Here is an 18694-nt window from a genome sequence, read left to right as displayed (position 1 = left end):
GAACTCAGAAGTATAATGTCGGAAAATTTTTGGAGAATTTGGCGACATTAATCTGTAAGTTGCAAATATTATCAGAAAAAATTGTAATCATTGGTGATTTTAATCAAGATATTTTAAAAGAATGTAATACGGTATTAAATTTCATGCAATCAAAAGGTTTCAACCAGCTTGTCAATAGTCCAACAACAGAGGGTGGTACACTAATTGATCATGTGTATGTCAGAGGATGTCCTGATATATCTGTTGCAATGATTCCCACATATTACAGCTACCATGAGGCACTTAGGATAGTACTCAAACGTTGAAGACCCAACAAAGATTTGAATATGAAGATGTTAAAGGAAAAACAGCTTGTTTTAATTTCGATTTCAAATGTTAAAAAAAATGTAAGAAAAAATATAAAAATAATGCCTCCTAAAGTCCAACCCTTCGTCCCCGTCGTAGGAGGCGGATATCAGCACTAACTCATGATTTAGTGCTGATAACAAACAGGGCTCTGGCAGTGACCGTTGAACAGTGTTTGGTCTTGCTGAATATGCATGAAATATTTGCAGCAGCATGTTTAGCAAACAACAATCAGTCTAGGTGTTTCTATTTATTAATTTAATGCTTTTTTTCATTATGTTGTGTTTTAGTCTCACCTTTTCAATCAATGACTCAAATTTGAGGATTCAAAAATTATTGAACTTTGAATAATGATATTATGCATCAACATATCATTTTAAAAAAATGGAAAAATTGTTAATGAATATTATTTATTTTTTTCAGAATAAAAATTATCATTTCCAAGACAGTTTTTCTTAGCAGTGAGAAGAGAGATTTAGATCTCAATTGTTTTAGCTCTTGTGCATTGTTTTATATATAAAATTGCAAATGCCATGAGGTGAAACAGTTGATAATGATTAGTCAGCAAAGAATAAAAATGTGAATCTGGTGTTTTTAGAGAATTGTTTGTTGTGACAGGTTTTTCAAATTTGAGTTGAAAAGGTACGTAGACATTAACTAGGAGTTTTTGCCCCTTTGATATCTAGTATTAGCTGTACGGTTATATAACTCATTAACAATATATAGTAGAGACTTAGTCTTTTGATTTGAGGCCCATTTTTCATTAACTTGAAATTGTGGTCAAGGTTAATGTTTGATTTGACTTTCTTGATTTTGACCTTTGCTTTAACTTTAAATTTCTGCATGATAAAACTATGGAACTTTGTGTTGTAAGCCATATGATCTAGAAAAACTACAGGAAATAAATTTGGTAAACAGGAAGTGGCTACTTTTTCTATTTATTATATGCAAAAGTATATATTTTGAAATTCAGAATACACAAAACTATCATTTAGCGCTGAAAATTACATTTCTAAATGAGGTTTGCTATTTTTAACATTTTAATATATTTAATTGGGTGGAAAGACCTTCAATTGTTCTCTGAACAATTGGTTTTTAATTAAGTCTTTCCACTTTTCTGTGGAAAGACTTATTGTTTTTGTTCTGATTATTATTAGGTCTTTCCACTTTTCCGTGGAAAGACCTATTGATTTTGTTCTGATTATTATTATTATTTTTTTTTTTCTTCCGCCTAATTTCTTTCTTGCGTAGTATTGTTGTTTCACAAGATGTCGCTTAGATATATGAAATATGATATCGTAAAGTGTATGCGCTTTAAAAACTGACAACTGCGTAACCAAATACTTTACGTTGTAAGAGTTACCTCCCCAAACACTGTTTTTCTTGTGGCCACTACTCCTCCGTAACCGTAAAAGATTACGACAAATTTGTTTTACCAATTTGCTCATTACGTCTTAAGGATTAGGATCTAAAATTGACCGAAGCTATCCGGAGACTCCATATGAGAGTTATTTCCCCTTTTGCATTTGAGATAAGTGATATGCATATGAACTCGTGAACCTTTAGGCGTATAAACCTAGAACCGCTTTATTTGGTGTCCTGAGGTCCCAACTTAAAAAATGAGGTCAAGGTCAAAGGTCAAGGTCATGATCTAAATTTTGACATTCACTTCAAACTGCTTTTTCTTTGAAAAAAGTTAGGGGTAAATTTGAAACAAATGTGAGCAAAATGTTAGTCGCAACATTATTTATGTCGTGAAATTTTGTTGAAAAAATATGCGTAGTATTTTGGGGGTTTTCATGCCACTGAAATGGAAATATCAACAAATTTACTAATTATAGCTTCAAACTTTACAGCTCTCATGGTGCGTACATGCAATTTATCTTTGTAAATAATCCAATGCCCACAACTACCTATCTAACACCCCCCCCCCCTTTTTTTTTAGGAATCCCATTTCTATTTTATTATAAAAATGCTAATCCATCTTTTTTATAAATAAATTTCTTTCTGAAATACAAATCTATTCATGCACAATAAAATATCTGCTCCAAATCATGTACATGTATTTCTGAGAATTGATCGATAAACGTTTTGTTAAAGTACTATAACACCGGCATTAATAGCATTTTTGTGTGCATGCAATGAATGAGTCGACCAGTGGTCAGCGGTCAGCGATTGGACAATAATTTACCTGTAAAATAAATCGAGAAAATATATTTTCCGTTAGCAGTACAAATCACGTGCAGTCCGCTTAACGTTCCAATCTGGATTGAGAAATTAAAATCAATGATGTAGAAATCAATCCAAAGTTCGTAAAAAGTAGTAAAATCCTAGAATCAAACTTCTAAACATGCATTAAAAAACAAATCTGTGTTCCCGTAGATACGTGTGCAAAAAATGCATGCACAATCCGACATCAATGACCTGTAAATGAAAGAAAATTAAATCCGTTTGCACATTCTTTATACATAGGTGCATGTGCTCAGGACGACGTCTCTCTCTGCAAAGGATTATAATAAACTATCTGTTTGACTATATCAGCTTGGTGACGTCACAATCGCTGCATCCGGTACTACCTAAAATGAAAAAGGGGTTTTCCCCTTTTCGAAAAAATTAAAATGTGCACGTACATTTCAAACCATGCAGGTCAGGTTCGATTTCCTTTAAATACAAAATTGAATACAATGCACACACAATAAGATCAATAAGTAAATAAGACACACATCCTGGGAAACCCTATAAAAAACAAAACATGTATAAAGGAAGATGCAAGGATTTTTTTTATAGGCGTGTATATATATCCTTGCATGTTCCTACAAATATCATAATTTCAATACAACTAAAATGTTGCACGGACCCGTTTTAACGTGTTCACAGAGGCTAGGTCTCAAGTGTTTAAACACGGGCACTAGGCTCTCAATGCCGTTTTCACGTGTTCCTAGAGGCTAGGTCTCAAGTGTTTAAACACAGGCACTAGGCTCTCAATGCCGTTTTTACGTGTTCCTAGAGGCTAGGTCTCAAGTGTTTAAACACGGGCACTAGGCTCTCAATGCCGTTTTCACGTGTTCCTAGAGGCTAGGTCTCAAGTGTTTAAACACAGGCACTAGGCTCTCAATGCCGTTTTCACGTGTTCCTAGAGGCTAGGTCTCAAGTGTTTAAACACGGGCACTAGGCTCTCAATGCCGTTTTTACGTGTTCCTAGAGGCTAGGTCTCAAGTGTTTAAACACAGGCACTAGGCCCTCAATGCCGTTTTCACGTGTTTCTAGAGGCTAGGTCTCAAGTGTTTAAACACGGGCACTAGGCTCTCAATGCCGTTTTCACGTGTTCACAGAGGCTAGGTCTCAAGTGTTTAAACACGGGCACTTGGCTCTCAATGCCGTTTTCACGTGTTCACAGAGGCTAGGTCTCAAGTGTTTAAACACAGGCACTAGGCTCTCAATGCCGTTTTCACGTGTTCCTAGAGGCTAGGTCTCAAGTGTTTAAACACAGGCACTAGGCCCTCAATGCCGTTTTCACGTGTTTCTAGAGGCTAGGTCTCAAGTGTTTAAACACGGGCACTAGGCTCTCAATGCCGTTTTCACGTGTTCACAGAGGCTAGGTCTCAAGTGTTTAAACACGGGCACTTGGCTCTCAATGCCGTTTTCACGTGTTCACAGAGGCTAGGTCTCAAGTGTTTAAACACAGGCACTAGGCTCTCAATGCCGTTTTCACGTGTTCCTAGAGGCTAGGTCTCAAGTGTTTAAACACAGGCACTAGGCTCTCAATGCCGTTTTCACGTGTTCCTAGAGGCTAGGTCTCAAGTGTTTAAACACAGGCACTAGGCTCTCAATGCCGTTTTCACGTGTTCCTAGAGGCTAGGTCTCAAGTGTTTAAACACAGGCACTAGGCTCTCAATGCCGTTTTCACGTGTTCCTAGAGGCTAGGTCTCAAGTGTTTAAACACGGGCACTAGGCCCTCAATGCCGTTTTCACGTGTTTCTAGAGGCTAGGTCTCAAGTGTTTAAACACGGGCACTAGGCTCTCAATGCCGTTTTCACGTGTTCACAGAGGCTAGGTCTCAAGTGTTTAAACACGGGCATTTGGCTCTTAATGCCGTTTTCACGTGTTCACAGAGGCTAGGTCTCAAGTGTTTAAACACAGGCACTAGGCTCTCAATGCCGTTTTCACGTGTTCCTAGAGGCTAGGTCTCAAGTGTTTAAACACGGGAATTACGCTATCCAAATCCTTTTCAACGTGTTCCGTGAGGCTTCAACTCTATCTATCAATCAATCAATCAACTGATTAATCGATCGACCAACCAACCAACCAACCAACCAACCAACCAATCAATCAATCAATCAATCTATCAATCAATTAATTAAGCAAGTAATAAAAAATCAATGATGTTTCAGAGGGGAAAGACCGTTAACAATTGTTTTTTAAACAATTGATTTATATTTATTATTATTATTATTTTTTTTTTCTTCCGCCTAATTTTTTTCTTGCGTAGTATTGTTGTTTAATAAGTTGTCGCTTAGATATTTGGAATATGATATCGTATAGTTTATACGCTTTAAAAATTTACAACTGCGTAACAAAATACTTTACGTTGTAAGAGTTATCTCCCCAATCACTGTTTTTCTTGTGGCCACTACTCCTTCGCAACCGTAAAAGATTACGACAAAATTATTTTACCAAATTGCTCGTTACATCTTCAGGATTAGGATTTTAATTTTGACCGAAGCTATCCAGAGACTCCATATGAGAGTTATTCCCCCTTATGTATTTGATATAGGTGATATGCGTTTCTAACTGGTAAACCATAAGTGATATAGACCTAGGGTCTCTTGATTTGAGATCCTTGGTCCAAAAAAATGAAAATAAGGTCAAGGTCAAAGGTCAAGGTCATATTCTAAAATTTGATTTTGGCTTATTTTCACTTATTTTCAAATACCGTATGACATATCGACAAATATTTTTTCCTAAATTGTTAGTTGCGACATGTCCTTACTTGTATATTTTGGTTGAAAGGGTGCGCATACAATAAATGGGAGTTTTTGTCCATCTTACATTTAGAATTACGCGTAAAGTGGTATTACTCATTAACCAAACATATTAAAGACCTTGGGTCTTATGATTTAAGGTCCTTGGTTTGTGACCTTGAAATTGAGGTCAAGGTCATAGGTTAAAAGGACGTTCTAGATTTTGACCTTTGCTTTAAATTCATATAAATACATCATAAAGCCATAGGAACTAACATTTTAAACTGATTTTTCATATTTCAATATCAAAATAACTCTTTACTAGTGGAAAGACCTTCAATTGTTCTCTGAACAATTGGTTTTTAATTATTTTTTTTTTTCTTCCGCCTAATTTTTTTCTTGCGTAGTATTGTTGTTTAATAAGTTGTCGCTTAGATATTTGGAATATGATATCGTATAGTTTATACGCTTTTAAAAATTTACAACTGCGTAACAAAATACTTTACGTTGTAAGAGTTATCTCCCCAATCACTGTTTTTCTTGTGGCCACTACTCCTTCGCAACCGTAAAAGATTACGACAAAATTATTTTACCAAATTGCTCGTTACATCTTCAGGATTAGGATTTTAATTTTGACCGAAGCTATCCAGAGACTCCATATGAGAGTTATTCCCCCTTATGTATTTGATATAGGTGATATGCGTTTCTAACTGGTAAACCATAAGTGATAGAGACCTAGGGTCTCTTGATTTGAGATCCTTGGTCCAAAAAAATGAAAATAAGGTCAAGGTCAAAGGTCAAGGTCATATTCTAAAATTTGATTTTGGCTTATTTTCACTTATTTTCAAATACCGTATGACATATCGACAAATATTTTTTCCTAAATTGTTAGTTGCGACATGTCCTTACTTGTATATTTTGGTTGAAAGGGTGCGCATACAATAAATGGGAGTTTTTGTCCATCTTACATTTAGAATTACACGTAAAGTGGTATTACTCATTAACCAAACATATTAAAGACCTTGGGTCTTATGATTTAAGGTCCTTGGTTTGTGACCTTGAAATTGAGGTCAAGGTCATAGGTTAAAAGGACGTTCTAGATTTTGACCTTTGCTTTAAATTCATATAAATACATCATAAAGCCATAGGAACTAACATTTTAAACTGATTTTTCATATTTCAATATCAAAATAGCTCTTTACTAGTGGAAAGACCTTCAATTGTTCTCTGAACAATTGGTTTTTAATTATTATTTTTTTTCTTCCGCCTAATTTTTTTCTTGCGTAGTATTGATGTTTCAAAAGATGTCGCTTAGATATTTGGAATATGATATCGTTTAGTTTATACGCTTTAAAAATTTACAACCGCATAACAAAATACTTTACGTTGTAAGAGTTATCTCCCCAAATACTGTTTTTCTTGTGGCCACTACTCCTTCGCAACCGTTAAAGATTACGACAAATTTATTTTACCAAATTGCTCGTTACATCTTCAGGATTAGGATATTCATTTGGACCGAAGCTTTACGGAGACTCCATATGAGAGTTATTCCCCTTTTCCATTTAATTAAGTGATATGCATTTCTAAATGGTAAACTATAAGTGATAGAGACATAGGGTCTTTAGATTTGAAGTCCTTGGTCCAAAAAAAATAAAAAGTAGATCAAGGTCAAAGGTCAAGGTCATATTCTAAATTTGGATTTTGGCTTATTTTCACTTATTTTCAAATACCGTATGACATTTCGACAAATATTTTTTTCATAAATTGTTAGTTGCTACATGTCCATTACTTGTATATTTTGGTTAAAGGGTGCACAGCCCATAAATTGGAGTTTTTGTCCATCTTACATTTAGAATTACGTGTAAAGTTATATTACTCATTAACCAAACATATTAAAGACCTAGGGTCTTCTGATTTAAGGTCCTTGCTTTGTGACCTTGAAATTGAGGTCAAGGTCATAGGTTAAAACGACGTTCTACATTTTGACCTTTGCTTTAAATTCATATAAATACATCATAAAGCCATAAGAACTAACATTTTAAACTGATTTTTCATATTTCAATATCAAAATAGATCTTTACTAGTGGAAAGACCTACAATTGTTCTCTGAACAATTGGTTTTTAATTATTATTTTTTTTTTTCTTCCGCCTAATTTTTTTCTAATCACTGTTTTTCTTGTGGCCACTACTCCTTCGCAACCGTAAAAGATTACGACAAAATTATTTTACCAAATTGCTCGTTACATCTTCAGGATTAGGATTTTAATTTTGACCGAAGCTATCCAGAGACTCCATATGAGAGTTATTCCCCCTTATGTATTTGATATAGGTGATATGCGTTTCTAACTGGTAAACCATAAGTGATAGAGACCTAGGGTCTCTTGATTTGAGATCCTTGGTAAAAAAAAAATGAAAATAAGGTCAAGGTCAAAGGTCAAGGTCATATTCTAGATTTGATTTTTGCTTATTTTCACTTATTTTCAAATACCGTATGACATTTCGACAAATATTTTTTTCTAAATTGTTAGTTGCGACATGTCCTTACTTGTATATTTTGGTTGAAAGGGTGCGCATACAATAAATGGGAGTTTTTGTCCATCTTACATTTAGAATTACGCGTAAAGTGGTATTACTCATTAACCAAACATATTAAAGATCTAGGGTCTTGTGATTTAAGGTCCTTGGTTTGTGACCTTGAAATTGAGGTCAAGGTCATAGGTTAATAGGACGTTCTAGATTTTGACCTTTGCTTCAAATTCATATTAATACATCATAAAGCCATAGGAACTAACATTTTAAACTGATTTTTCATATTTTAATATCAAAATAGATCTTTACTAGTGGAAAGACCTTCAATTGTTCTCTGAACAATTGGTTTTTAATTATTATTTTTTTTTTTTTCTTCCGCCTAATTTTTTTCTTGCGTAGTTTTGTTGTTTCAAAAGATGTCGATTAGATATTTGGAATATGATATCGTATAGTTTATACGCTTTAAAATTGACAACCGTGTAATTAAATACTTTGCGTTGTAAGAGTTATCTCCCCAAACACTGTTTTTCTTGTGGCCACTACTCCTTCGCAACCGTAGAAGATTAAGACAAATTAATTTTACCATATTGCTCGTTACATCTTCAGGATTAGGAGTTTAGTTTTGACCGAAGCTATCCGGAGACTCCATATAAGAGTTATTCCCCCTTATGTATTTGATATAAGTAATTTGCAATTCTAACTGGTAAACCATAAGTGATAGAGACCTAGGGTCTTTTAATTTGAGATCCTTGGTCCAAAAAAATTAAAATTAGGTCAAGGTCAAAGGTCAAGGTCATATTCTAAATTTTTATTTTGGCTTATTTTTACTAATTTCCAAAACCTTAAAACATATCAACATCTTATTTTCACTAAATTGTTAGTTGCGACATGCCTTTACTTATAAATTTTGGTTGAAAGGGTGCGTAAAGAATAAATAGGAGTTTTCGCCCATCTTATATTTAGAATTATGCGTAAAGTGATATAACTCATTAACCATACATAATAAAGACCTAGGGTCTTTTGATTTGAGATCCTTGGTTTATGACCTTGAAATTAAGGTCAAGGTCATAGGTAATTTGCACGTTCTAGATTTTGACCTTTGCTTTGAATTCATATTTATACATTATAAAGCCATAGGAACTGACATTTTAGATTGATTTTTAATATTTTGATAATAAAATAGATCTCTACTTGTGGAAAGACCTTTTAATTTTACTTAGATTTGTTTTAATGATTTTTACTTCAAAATTAAAATTTAAAGATAAAAACTTTTTGCAAGTCTTACCGTGAACAATTGTGTAATTTTTTTTTACACAATTGTTCACGGTAAGACTTGCAAAACGTTTTTAAAAATTAAATACATGTATAGCAGTTCGTGATTAATTGCCCTGTGTTTGTCATTTCACAACATTCATTTATTTTTAAACTCAATTCAAATATGTTTTCCTACATAGTGATAAAAGTCGTGATATTATCATTATTTACAAATTATAGATAAAGAATCGAAAAGATGGTCATATAGATATAGTCCTTGCTTATACGCATTTAATGAATCAATGTGCATCAAGCTTCACACAACAAAGTTGAAACAAACGACAACAGTGTTATATCATTAGTAAGATGTTTGTGTTATATTTTATTCTGTTAGCTTCAGTGAACAGTTTTCTCTTAGATAATCCTCAGGGAAACGTTGGGTCATTGACTACCAATCAGTATCTTACATTATCAAAGTTTCTTGAAGAAACGAAACTCCAACACCAAGAGACAACAAAACTTCGTCATGATATGGACAATTCCCTCGTCGTGCTTACTAATCAACTGCAACAGAAATTTGAACTTCTTGACAAGAAGTTGGCAGAAATTGAAAGACAGAACACAACCATTCCAGTTGATGCTAATTTTGAACAAAAGTATATACAATTAGAAAAAAAGTATTTGAATCTTGAACAGAAGTATGATACTCAGGAGCAGGAATTGGCAAGGTTGAGAAATAAATCACTCCTGGTTGACCAGAACATTGAAGATCTTAGGCATTTGGGAAGTATCAAACCACTTCAGGATCTCCAAACTTTACAACAAAAAGTAAAATATATTTCTGCTCAAACGAGTTCGTTACATATGAAAGAACAGGCGCGTGGACAGGACTTAATTGCATTATTCAATAGGGTCCAAGAACAGGGAGCAAACAGTACAATATCAATATCGAATTTAAGCACCCAGTTGAAGACTTCACAGATGAATCATAATACGTCAATCACGGATTTAGGCAAGCAAATTAAGACTTTACAGACGAATCATAATACGTCAATCACGGATTTACATACCTCGTTGAAAATATTTCAGAATAATCAAAGTACAGTTTTCCATGAAATCGAGTCGAAAATGCATGATGCATCTTTACGTGATAACCAAACGTTTATCCAATTACAGCGACAGATAGACACCAGCACAGAACAAGGTATATTTACGTGTTACATTTTATAATTTAAAACTTTCTTGTAAACATGATTTCAGGATCGCTTGGATATTATATTTATCTTTTAAATACTGGTGGATGAAAGTGTGTACTGGCTGGTCATTAACTCGTATGCGATCTTGACACACCTACATAGCTAATAAATAGTCATGACTTGAGAGATAAGAAGAGCACGTGTAGCCATAAACTGAGGGTTGTTGTAAATTTGTAGCATAACTGTACATATGTAGTAAGTTTTTAGAATACAAAATAATTACAAAGATATAGATTTTAATTTTTAATAATCCGACCAAGTAAAACACGGATATATCATAGAACTAATTAATGGACTCTTGATTCAATTTGTATGCCATGATTATTATGTTTTTTCCATAAATGATATTGAAAGGATAATGAATTTTTATTTTTCGGTATTTCATTTCAGTTTCAATGACTGCACATCCCTCAATTGACTCAACCAAGTCTGGTATAATAAAGTTTGACAACGTCAAATTCGTCGTTGGCATCAATAACCTATCAACTTATAAAAGTACCGGGAAATTTATTTGTGAGAAGGATGGATTGTATTTGATTTCAGCTTCAATCTTCTCCTATACCAATGGTGCTTATTACGAAATATACCTGAATGGGAAAGCGGTATCGCAGACAAGGATGGGTTATTCCTCTACTCCGCCTTCTAGACTGGATGATACTGGTACTGTTGTTCTAGCACAACAGTTACATCCTAATGATAGTGTGTGGGTATACTATCCGGGTACCTATTACATACCTGGCGGGATTTTGTCGACTTTAATGATTGTCAAAATAAAATAAGATAAATTATAAAATGTATTTACAATCATTTTGCTTGTTTATGAGACTGATATGTGGATATAAACTGAACTTTGAATCGTACGATGAATATTTTCATTAATTTTATCTTATGTCAATATGAATAAACAATGAAAATCATGTACATTTGATCACAGACACAAAACTAGACATTCTTGATTACCGGTATATCGCAGTCAATACTTATTATGCTGCGATATGAACAATTGCATTTACCTTGAAATGTATTTATGATCTATAGGATATACATTAAAACTGACCTAACAATTATTTGCATCCCTTCCTCCTTTCAAATTAGTTGCAATGTATTCTAATACTCTAATCTTATATACTTAAAATTAAGAATGGAAATGGGTGCATGTAATGTGACGAAAGCTCTTTATATGGCCCTTTAATTGGAAATAAAATATTCTTATTCTTATTTAACGAATAAATTATATAAAATAAAATATGGTTCCTTTCACCTTGTTTTAAATTTCCTCGAAGTTGCAATTCAAGATTTCTTGATATTGCACAATACTCTGCTTTTGCGCAATACTGTGCAATTGAAGATTTCTTGCTAATGCACAATACTCTGCTTTTGCGCAATACTGTGCAATTGATGTTTTCTTGCTATTCTTCAATACTATGCACTTGAAAATTTCTTGCTATTGTGCAATACTGTTCAGTTGGTTTCAACCGTCGGACCTCCTTGTCATTACATTTATTAATGAATATAGATTAACATGTCGGACGATGAGTACATACAAACAGTCGGTAACCTCGATGTAACTATCCTCACTCCGTTTGGAATGGATGAGATTACCACATGATTTTTTCTTAATTTAAATAATAAAAATGAATGTACGATATTTAAACATTGGTTATCTACTATGCCGTTTATATAGCCCCGAAACATGTTTATGTTCCTTGGTCGAGTCATGTAACCAATCAGGTGCTTTCTTTATTTGTTTTTATGTCGTTTAGCGAATTTAGTTTCATAGCATATCTGTTTAAAAATTCTCTATGATATTTACCAGTAAAAATTCTTGACAGGGGACGAGTAAGGACAATTGCGAATCGTAGATAATAGTGACCGTATGTTGACCTCTGTTTGTAATGTTATGTCGTGAGTGTTTGACATTGATGCATGTGTTTCAAGCCAAGCTGCAACATTTTCAAATCTTCAAAACTCATATCTTTATCCGTTGCAATTATATCATTCGAGATACGTTCTATTGAAAATTAGATTTAAAAAATCACTGATATAAAGGTGTGGAACCAAATACGAAATAGATAATTAAAACAAAATAGACAAATTTAAGGCTCAATTTCTGCTTCATATTTAATTTTTGCACTTTTAAAATACTACTTATGGAAGGTGTTTTCATTCTTGTGACTTTTGACTCTGTCCAAAAGCGGTATCCAGTGCGTAAAATCCCGAATAACACATACAGTATGTTACTTGTTAATTGTTGACCACCTCCAATCAACAATTTTGTCTTTGTCAAACATTTTCGACTTTGTTTATTTTTCAGTCCTCGAAATGAACACCGTTTTTCTCACTACTACTTTCTTTCTCATCATCAGACTTTTCACAATCATCATTTTCAGGTTTAGCTTCCTCGCATCCGGAATAAGATAGTAAAGATTCGGGGTTATTTTTTATGCAAGTAATCAATCGTTTGATTTCGTCCTTGTTAAACTTTAATATTTGAGCATCGCTTTCCATAAAAATGTTTTGCTTTTGTAAAAAGAAATTCGGGAACGTATGAAGATTTAGTTGTGTCTGTATTGTTTTAAGCACGGCTAAAAACCAATCCTGCTTTTGTTGGAATTTCCCAAGATTTTTTCGGTACTGAAAAAATACAGCATGGTTTATGACTCGATTCGTCACTGCATGAAGACAAACGACGTGTTCTTCTTTTATCGCATTGATTAGCACAATTATATCTTCAAATAGTCTTTTTGGTTTCAAAGTATTTAAGAAACCAAATGATCTATCTTCCAGTTGTCCAATGTGTACTCCCCAGCTTATTTCAATGGATGGACTACATCTCGATTTGCTGCACCATTTTTCTAGTCTTGCTTCCAGAAACAAGATTTCCTCACCTTCCTGAATTCCATTATGCACCTCCTGAATAAATTTTGATTGGTCGTCGTTGTATGGTCGTCTGCTCGGGATCGGTGCATTTATGTATAACTGTTTCGGTACTTCTGTTAGAGAAAAAGAAGGAACCAGATTAATTTTGTAATTCTCTTCAGGATCAAAACCAATGATATGAACCCACACGGGACCGTCTTCAGCCAAACTGGTTTCCAGGAACGCAAGTTTCTGTGTTCTTTTGTTTTCCACTTCAAGTTTTTCACAAGACTTTGTCAACCCTGAAATATCAAATATAGACTTCTAAGATATAACGAAAAATGAATATCTACTTGACTAAAAAAATGAGAATGGAAATGGGGAATTTGTCAAAGAGACAACAAGTTGGAGTATGTCTTATGAAAATCTTCTTATGAAAATCAAGTATAATACCTTCCATTAGGGATTTAGTATCATGAGATAAATGTCTTAATTTCCGATGCAAATGCAATACGAGTGAATCAATATATTTTTTCAAATGCCATTTTTAATGAGCTTACAACAGTATTGTAACTATATCTCTTTTGAATAAGTCTGTTTAGAGGTTTGGTAAGCTTTTGAAACGAATTATTGACATTTTTTTGTGCTTTGTATAGAATGTTATCATAAAAGAATGGATATGAAATACCTGAACGTATTAGATGTCTGCACGTTTAAGTATATTAAGGAATGGTGTCCTGGTGATAAAATTAAGTAAATAAACTCATCATAGATACCAGAATTGAAATTTCATGTTTACGGCAGACACACGTTTCGTCTACAAAAGACTCATCAGTGACGCTCGAATAAAAAATATCAAAAATGGTAAATAAAGTACGAAGTGAAGAGAATTGAGAACCAAAAATTCCTAAAAGTTTTGCCAAATATAGCTAAGGTAATATATTGCCAAAAAATCAAAGTTTTGTTAACAGTTAACATTTATAATTATAAACATATCAATGAAAACTCAAGTCAACACAGAAGTCCTGACTACTGTTTGTGATAACAAAATCTTGGTGTAATAATTTTTCAGTAATACAGCAATTTTTTTTGTTTAAATCAAATACGTTGTTTCATATACGAGCGAATTAAACAAGTTTGAATAAATAAACACCATTAGATGGTGATATGGGAATGTCACCATCTAGAAATGGATAGTTAACAATAGGAAATGATAAAATCATCTCTTTTATTGTAAATTTTGGTACTAAGTTTCTGATTAAAAATATATGCTTTATTTAAAGTCAGTTCAAAACTAGTCCTGGTCCGACATCTGTTTTCACTTTGCATAATTTATATTTATAAAATACAAAGCCACGACGTTAGATCACCTGGCTACCCTATACTTTGAGAGCGCCACACTTTCTATTTGAAAACGGATATACTTGAAAACTGTTTAGGTTGCGAACTTTGGAAAGTGACAAGAGGAAAACATACCAACATTATAGTTGTTAATTTCTGTGTCATTTTGGTCTTTTGTGGAGAGTTTTCTCATTGGCAATCATCACATACCACATCTTTAAATTTTTAGTCTTTACAATTGTGAAGAAACAATCTATTTTGACTTTTCTGAATTTTTCTGATTTTTTTTATTCAGACGTTACGCACGGTAATGAAGCTAAAAAAAATAGCAACATAATTCTCCAAGGACATTTTAGGAGGTAAATAAGACCAAAGAATTATATACCAACTCGCTTCTTACCTCTGTTAAACCATTGAAGAACAAAGTCAGGTCGTAAAATTCCATTGGCGTCGAGACAATGTCCCCATTCATTAACAATATTCAATCGTTCTTCTTTTGTAGTTTTCTTGTTTATCTGAACCAGCATTCGATGAGAAGGCAAATCTCCTGGTGACTTGTATACTACCTTTAAAGAGATATGGAAACACATTTTGTCTGTTCATAAATAAATTTATATGATAAGCGCCATCATATATATATTTTTTTTTTAGTTTTTTGTTGAAGGGATGTATAAGTGCCCATCCACGCCCACTCTGCGTTTTTGTGTTCTTTTTATTTGTACCCATCTGATCAGGTAAGCCTTTATCAGCTGATTGTTATAGTAAGTTCTTATGTTGTACTGGTACACCACTGTCGCAGGGAGGGTTGTCGCCTTCATGATAGTTTTACCTCGCCATATGATGTATGTGCCTGTCTCAAGCCAGGAAACTAATTCAGTTGTTGTTTGTTGCTGTGTATCACATTTGTTTTTCGTTCATTATTTTGTACAAAAATTAGACCGTTTATTATCTCGTTTGAAATGTTTTTCCGATGTCATGTCAGTGCCGCTCATAGCTGACTATGCGGTATAGGCTTTATGCATTGTTGAAGGCCGTACGGTGACCTACAGTTGTTAATTTCTATGTCATCTGGTCTCTCGTAGAGAGTTGTCATATTAGCAATCAAACCACATCTCCTTTTCATACATAGCTTCTTCTCAGAAACAGTCTGAAATAGTAAATCTAAATCATGAACAACCGAAAAAAAGAGGCGCGTTCCTCGTTATTTGAGTTATATGTTAAAATAAAGAAAAACAACTTTGGAAATAAAAATAGATTATTCTGAAAAACTGTCCAAAAAAGTTTGAGCAAATCTTGAACAAATGTTACTTAGATAATCCTATTAGATTTTTTTAGCTATCTAAAATATAAAATACAAGATATCTGTTAACGTAAAACACAGATTGACATAGGGCCCTGTGTTTTCCGGGTAAAAATGATAACATCTGATTAGGCTGGCCAACCATTGACGGCCTTATTATTATATCACATTGAGAAGTAGAATGAAGGCTTTTGATATTAAAGAAAGACACGTGAAATTTATATTCGTCCGTATGACACGCGTTTCAGAAAAATTCTTTCATCAGGTTCGCTCGTTACAATAGTAGGCCAGCCGACAGAATAAACTTCTGAGAGCCTGAAAACCAAAAAGGGTATAAACAGAATTTACTTAGAGCTGCACCATGTGTTTCAGTACAGATGTTTATTTATTGGATTTTGTAGTGAATAGAAATCGATGTGACGTTCTTTAATGAACACTATTACGTAAATTAAAAAAAAAAAAATCATGTACGTAAATTATATTTTATATTTACCATGAATGCGTTCATTCTGATAGGTTTTCTGAGAGGAACCAATCCAACATAAACATTTTTATCTACCGCTCTGAAGTCACAGAGATCGGCTTCTCTCTCTGTGTTGCGGATATACATTGGATACAGCCATTCATTTTCAAAAGCTACTGCTACAATGTTTGTTGCTAGGTACAGGGCGCTTTTATATGCCTTTTCTTTTGTTCGAGTGATTGAATTTCTCTTGGTTTGCAAAACTTTTTGTATAAAATCATCGAGTTGTGGTTCGGGACTTTTTGATCGATCCTTTCCTTCTATATCGTTGAGATCAATGTCATCTTCTAACCAGGACATCGTTGACGGCGGGTTTCGATAACGATATTTCGGCACCAGATACCCACTACTTCTCACATGTTTGTAAGAGTTGATACTAGTTTCTGATGAGTGGTTACTCTGCAAAATATTGTGGTCATAAAATTACACTTAAAAAGTCCGAAGACAATAATAAAAACAAATGCAAAAAGCTTCATTTGAAGTTGAGACATATCAAACATTGTCAACACAATTCTATTTTTTTTAAATAGTTAAAGATAGACTGACAATACAATTAAGATTAAACTTCAACTGCTTAAGACATAGAATGATAGCTTTTGTCTAGCGAAAAATGCCCAGAGAACAAAAGAGAAAATTGCACAATTCACCGATTATTTGTACAAATACACGTAATAAATAAATTTTTCTTTCAAATCCCCGACATTCGGTTTATTCCTTGAGTTCCTCGATTCATTCTAGGTTTTGATTGATTACTGGATGGATAAGTGATAAACGTCCAGTGGCAAATAGTATCATGTAAGTGAATAGTATACGGCATTATTATGTCGAGAACATGTTAATGAAATTAGAATATGAATCCTGTTTATCCTAATTTTGAACGTGTTAGTTCATTATTATGATTCCGAGCCGAGCAGTTTTTGCGAATACGAATACTTTATTTTTCATGAAACTACATTTACATAGTTAAAGAGCACACATATAAACACTATTTCGAAACTTGTGGAGGTGTCTCAATAGCAATCAAACCACATCTTCTTAGTCCTTTAATTATATGTTACAATTATTACAGGTGTGTGTGTGAACAATACAATGAAATTAACTCGGAAGACTGACTTTCACATTTATAACTTCGACTTTACATAACTTTTCTCATGTTACGATATTTGACGAGTTAATTAATTAAAGACGTTAAACAGTCACTGTAGATCATATCAGTAGATTTTAGGGGTTAACTAACGGCACTGTGGTAAATATTTTTCTTCTTTCAAACTCAAATGTTCTACAACTTATAATGTACGTCATTGTATTATAGTATGTCGTTTGAATCACAGATAAAGGGCAATTCAGACGGTGTCTTCTCTCGGTAACTAAAAAAATGCAACATGTTCACGACGAAGCAGCAAATATCAATATCAGAAGTCCAAACGACCAAGCCGGGATTTAACCCACACCACAAGATTGCATCGCTATGCAACACGCACAAGATTCTGAAATCAAATTGATATCGATATAAGTATTTCGAGATTTAGTCGTTCATCTTTGGTGATAGACACAAAAGATTGAAAGTTTCAAACGCTGAAACGCAATAAACTCTGAAAAAAAAGTCAAATGGGAAGTCAAAATCACCAAAGGAACTTCTGCATACAAGCATGATATTTAACATTGTTTAAGAGGGAATCTAGGGAGCCCAAAGTGGAAAGACCTCCGCATATCCCTTGCCACTTTCGGCTTATGACCGAAAAAAAAACACGTTTTTGTTGCAAAGGTACCGACTACGCACACTCAAATATCTGGTACAAAAGGATTAGCCATGTTCAGATAAAAACAAATCATTTGGCATTTCTCAAATACGTGGCCAGTCTACTACTATAATCAGTTTTAAAATCTTCATCATTTTATTATATAAGAGCGTTTAATATAATTATTTTTCTTACCTGAAAGTCTGTATGTAAAAGCAGTCAATTTGGGACTAACTTAAATCTTTGAAAACCAATATACTTCAATGCAAAGCAATAATTGTTTAAGTCAAGTTGCAATATTTATACTTCAAAGACTCTTTTATCCGAAAATCGATTGAAGTTGCCAATTTAAAAAAAATATGTTTATTTCATATTCAAGCACTTACCATTATTAAATATATTTCCAATACTTGATCAATAGTTAATTGAAAAATAAAATATTTGCTTCTCCATAATGAATATACATGAATGTTTGTTTGCGCGATGGTTCAATTTACATAAAACAGAAGCTCGGTTAGTGGGCCGGATCATTGGTCAACTATAAGTATTGTTGTCTCATTATTTAGTTGATTTAAATATTTTCAACG

The 18694-nt window shown here is 33.5% G+C and overlaps 1 protein-coding gene across 1 annotated transcript; it reads right to left on the bottom strand.

Moving 5' to 3' along the window:
• Positions 1-12640: 12640 nt before the first annotated feature.
• LOC143062265 (uncharacterized) lies at positions 12641-15111 on the bottom strand. The gene is made up of 2 exons (XM_076234009.1): positions 14946-15111; positions 12641-13506 (listed from the first exon to the last, which is right to left on the bottom strand). The coding sequence occupies exons 1-2, from the start codon at positions 15070-15072 to the stop codon at positions 12656-12658; spliced, it is 978 nt and encodes a 325-aa protein (XP_076090124.1). The 5' UTR covers positions 15073-15111; the 3' UTR covers positions 12641-12655.
• Between the last annotated feature and the right edge of the window lie 3583 nt (positions 15112-18694).

This window comes from Mytilus galloprovincialis, chromosome 2, assembly GCF_965363235.1.
Source record: "Mytilus galloprovincialis chromosome 2, xbMytGall1.hap1.1, whole genome shotgun sequence".
Classification (NCBI taxonomy): domain Eukaryota; kingdom Metazoa; phylum Mollusca; class Bivalvia; order Mytilida; family Mytilidae; genus Mytilus; species Mytilus galloprovincialis.
This window is presented reverse-complemented; position numbering and strand designations above follow the sequence as displayed.

Bases quoted from the DNA above. Each gene is read 5' to 3' on its own strand.
- LOC143062265 (XM_076234009.1), bottom strand. From the start codon at position 15,072: ATGCTGGTTCAGATAAACAAGAAAACTACAAAAGAAGAACGATTGAAT. The intron at 13,507-14,945 runs GTAAGAAGCGAG...TTGATATTTCAG, and splicing joins TCTTCAATGGTTTAACAGAG to GGTTGACAAAGTCTTGTGAA.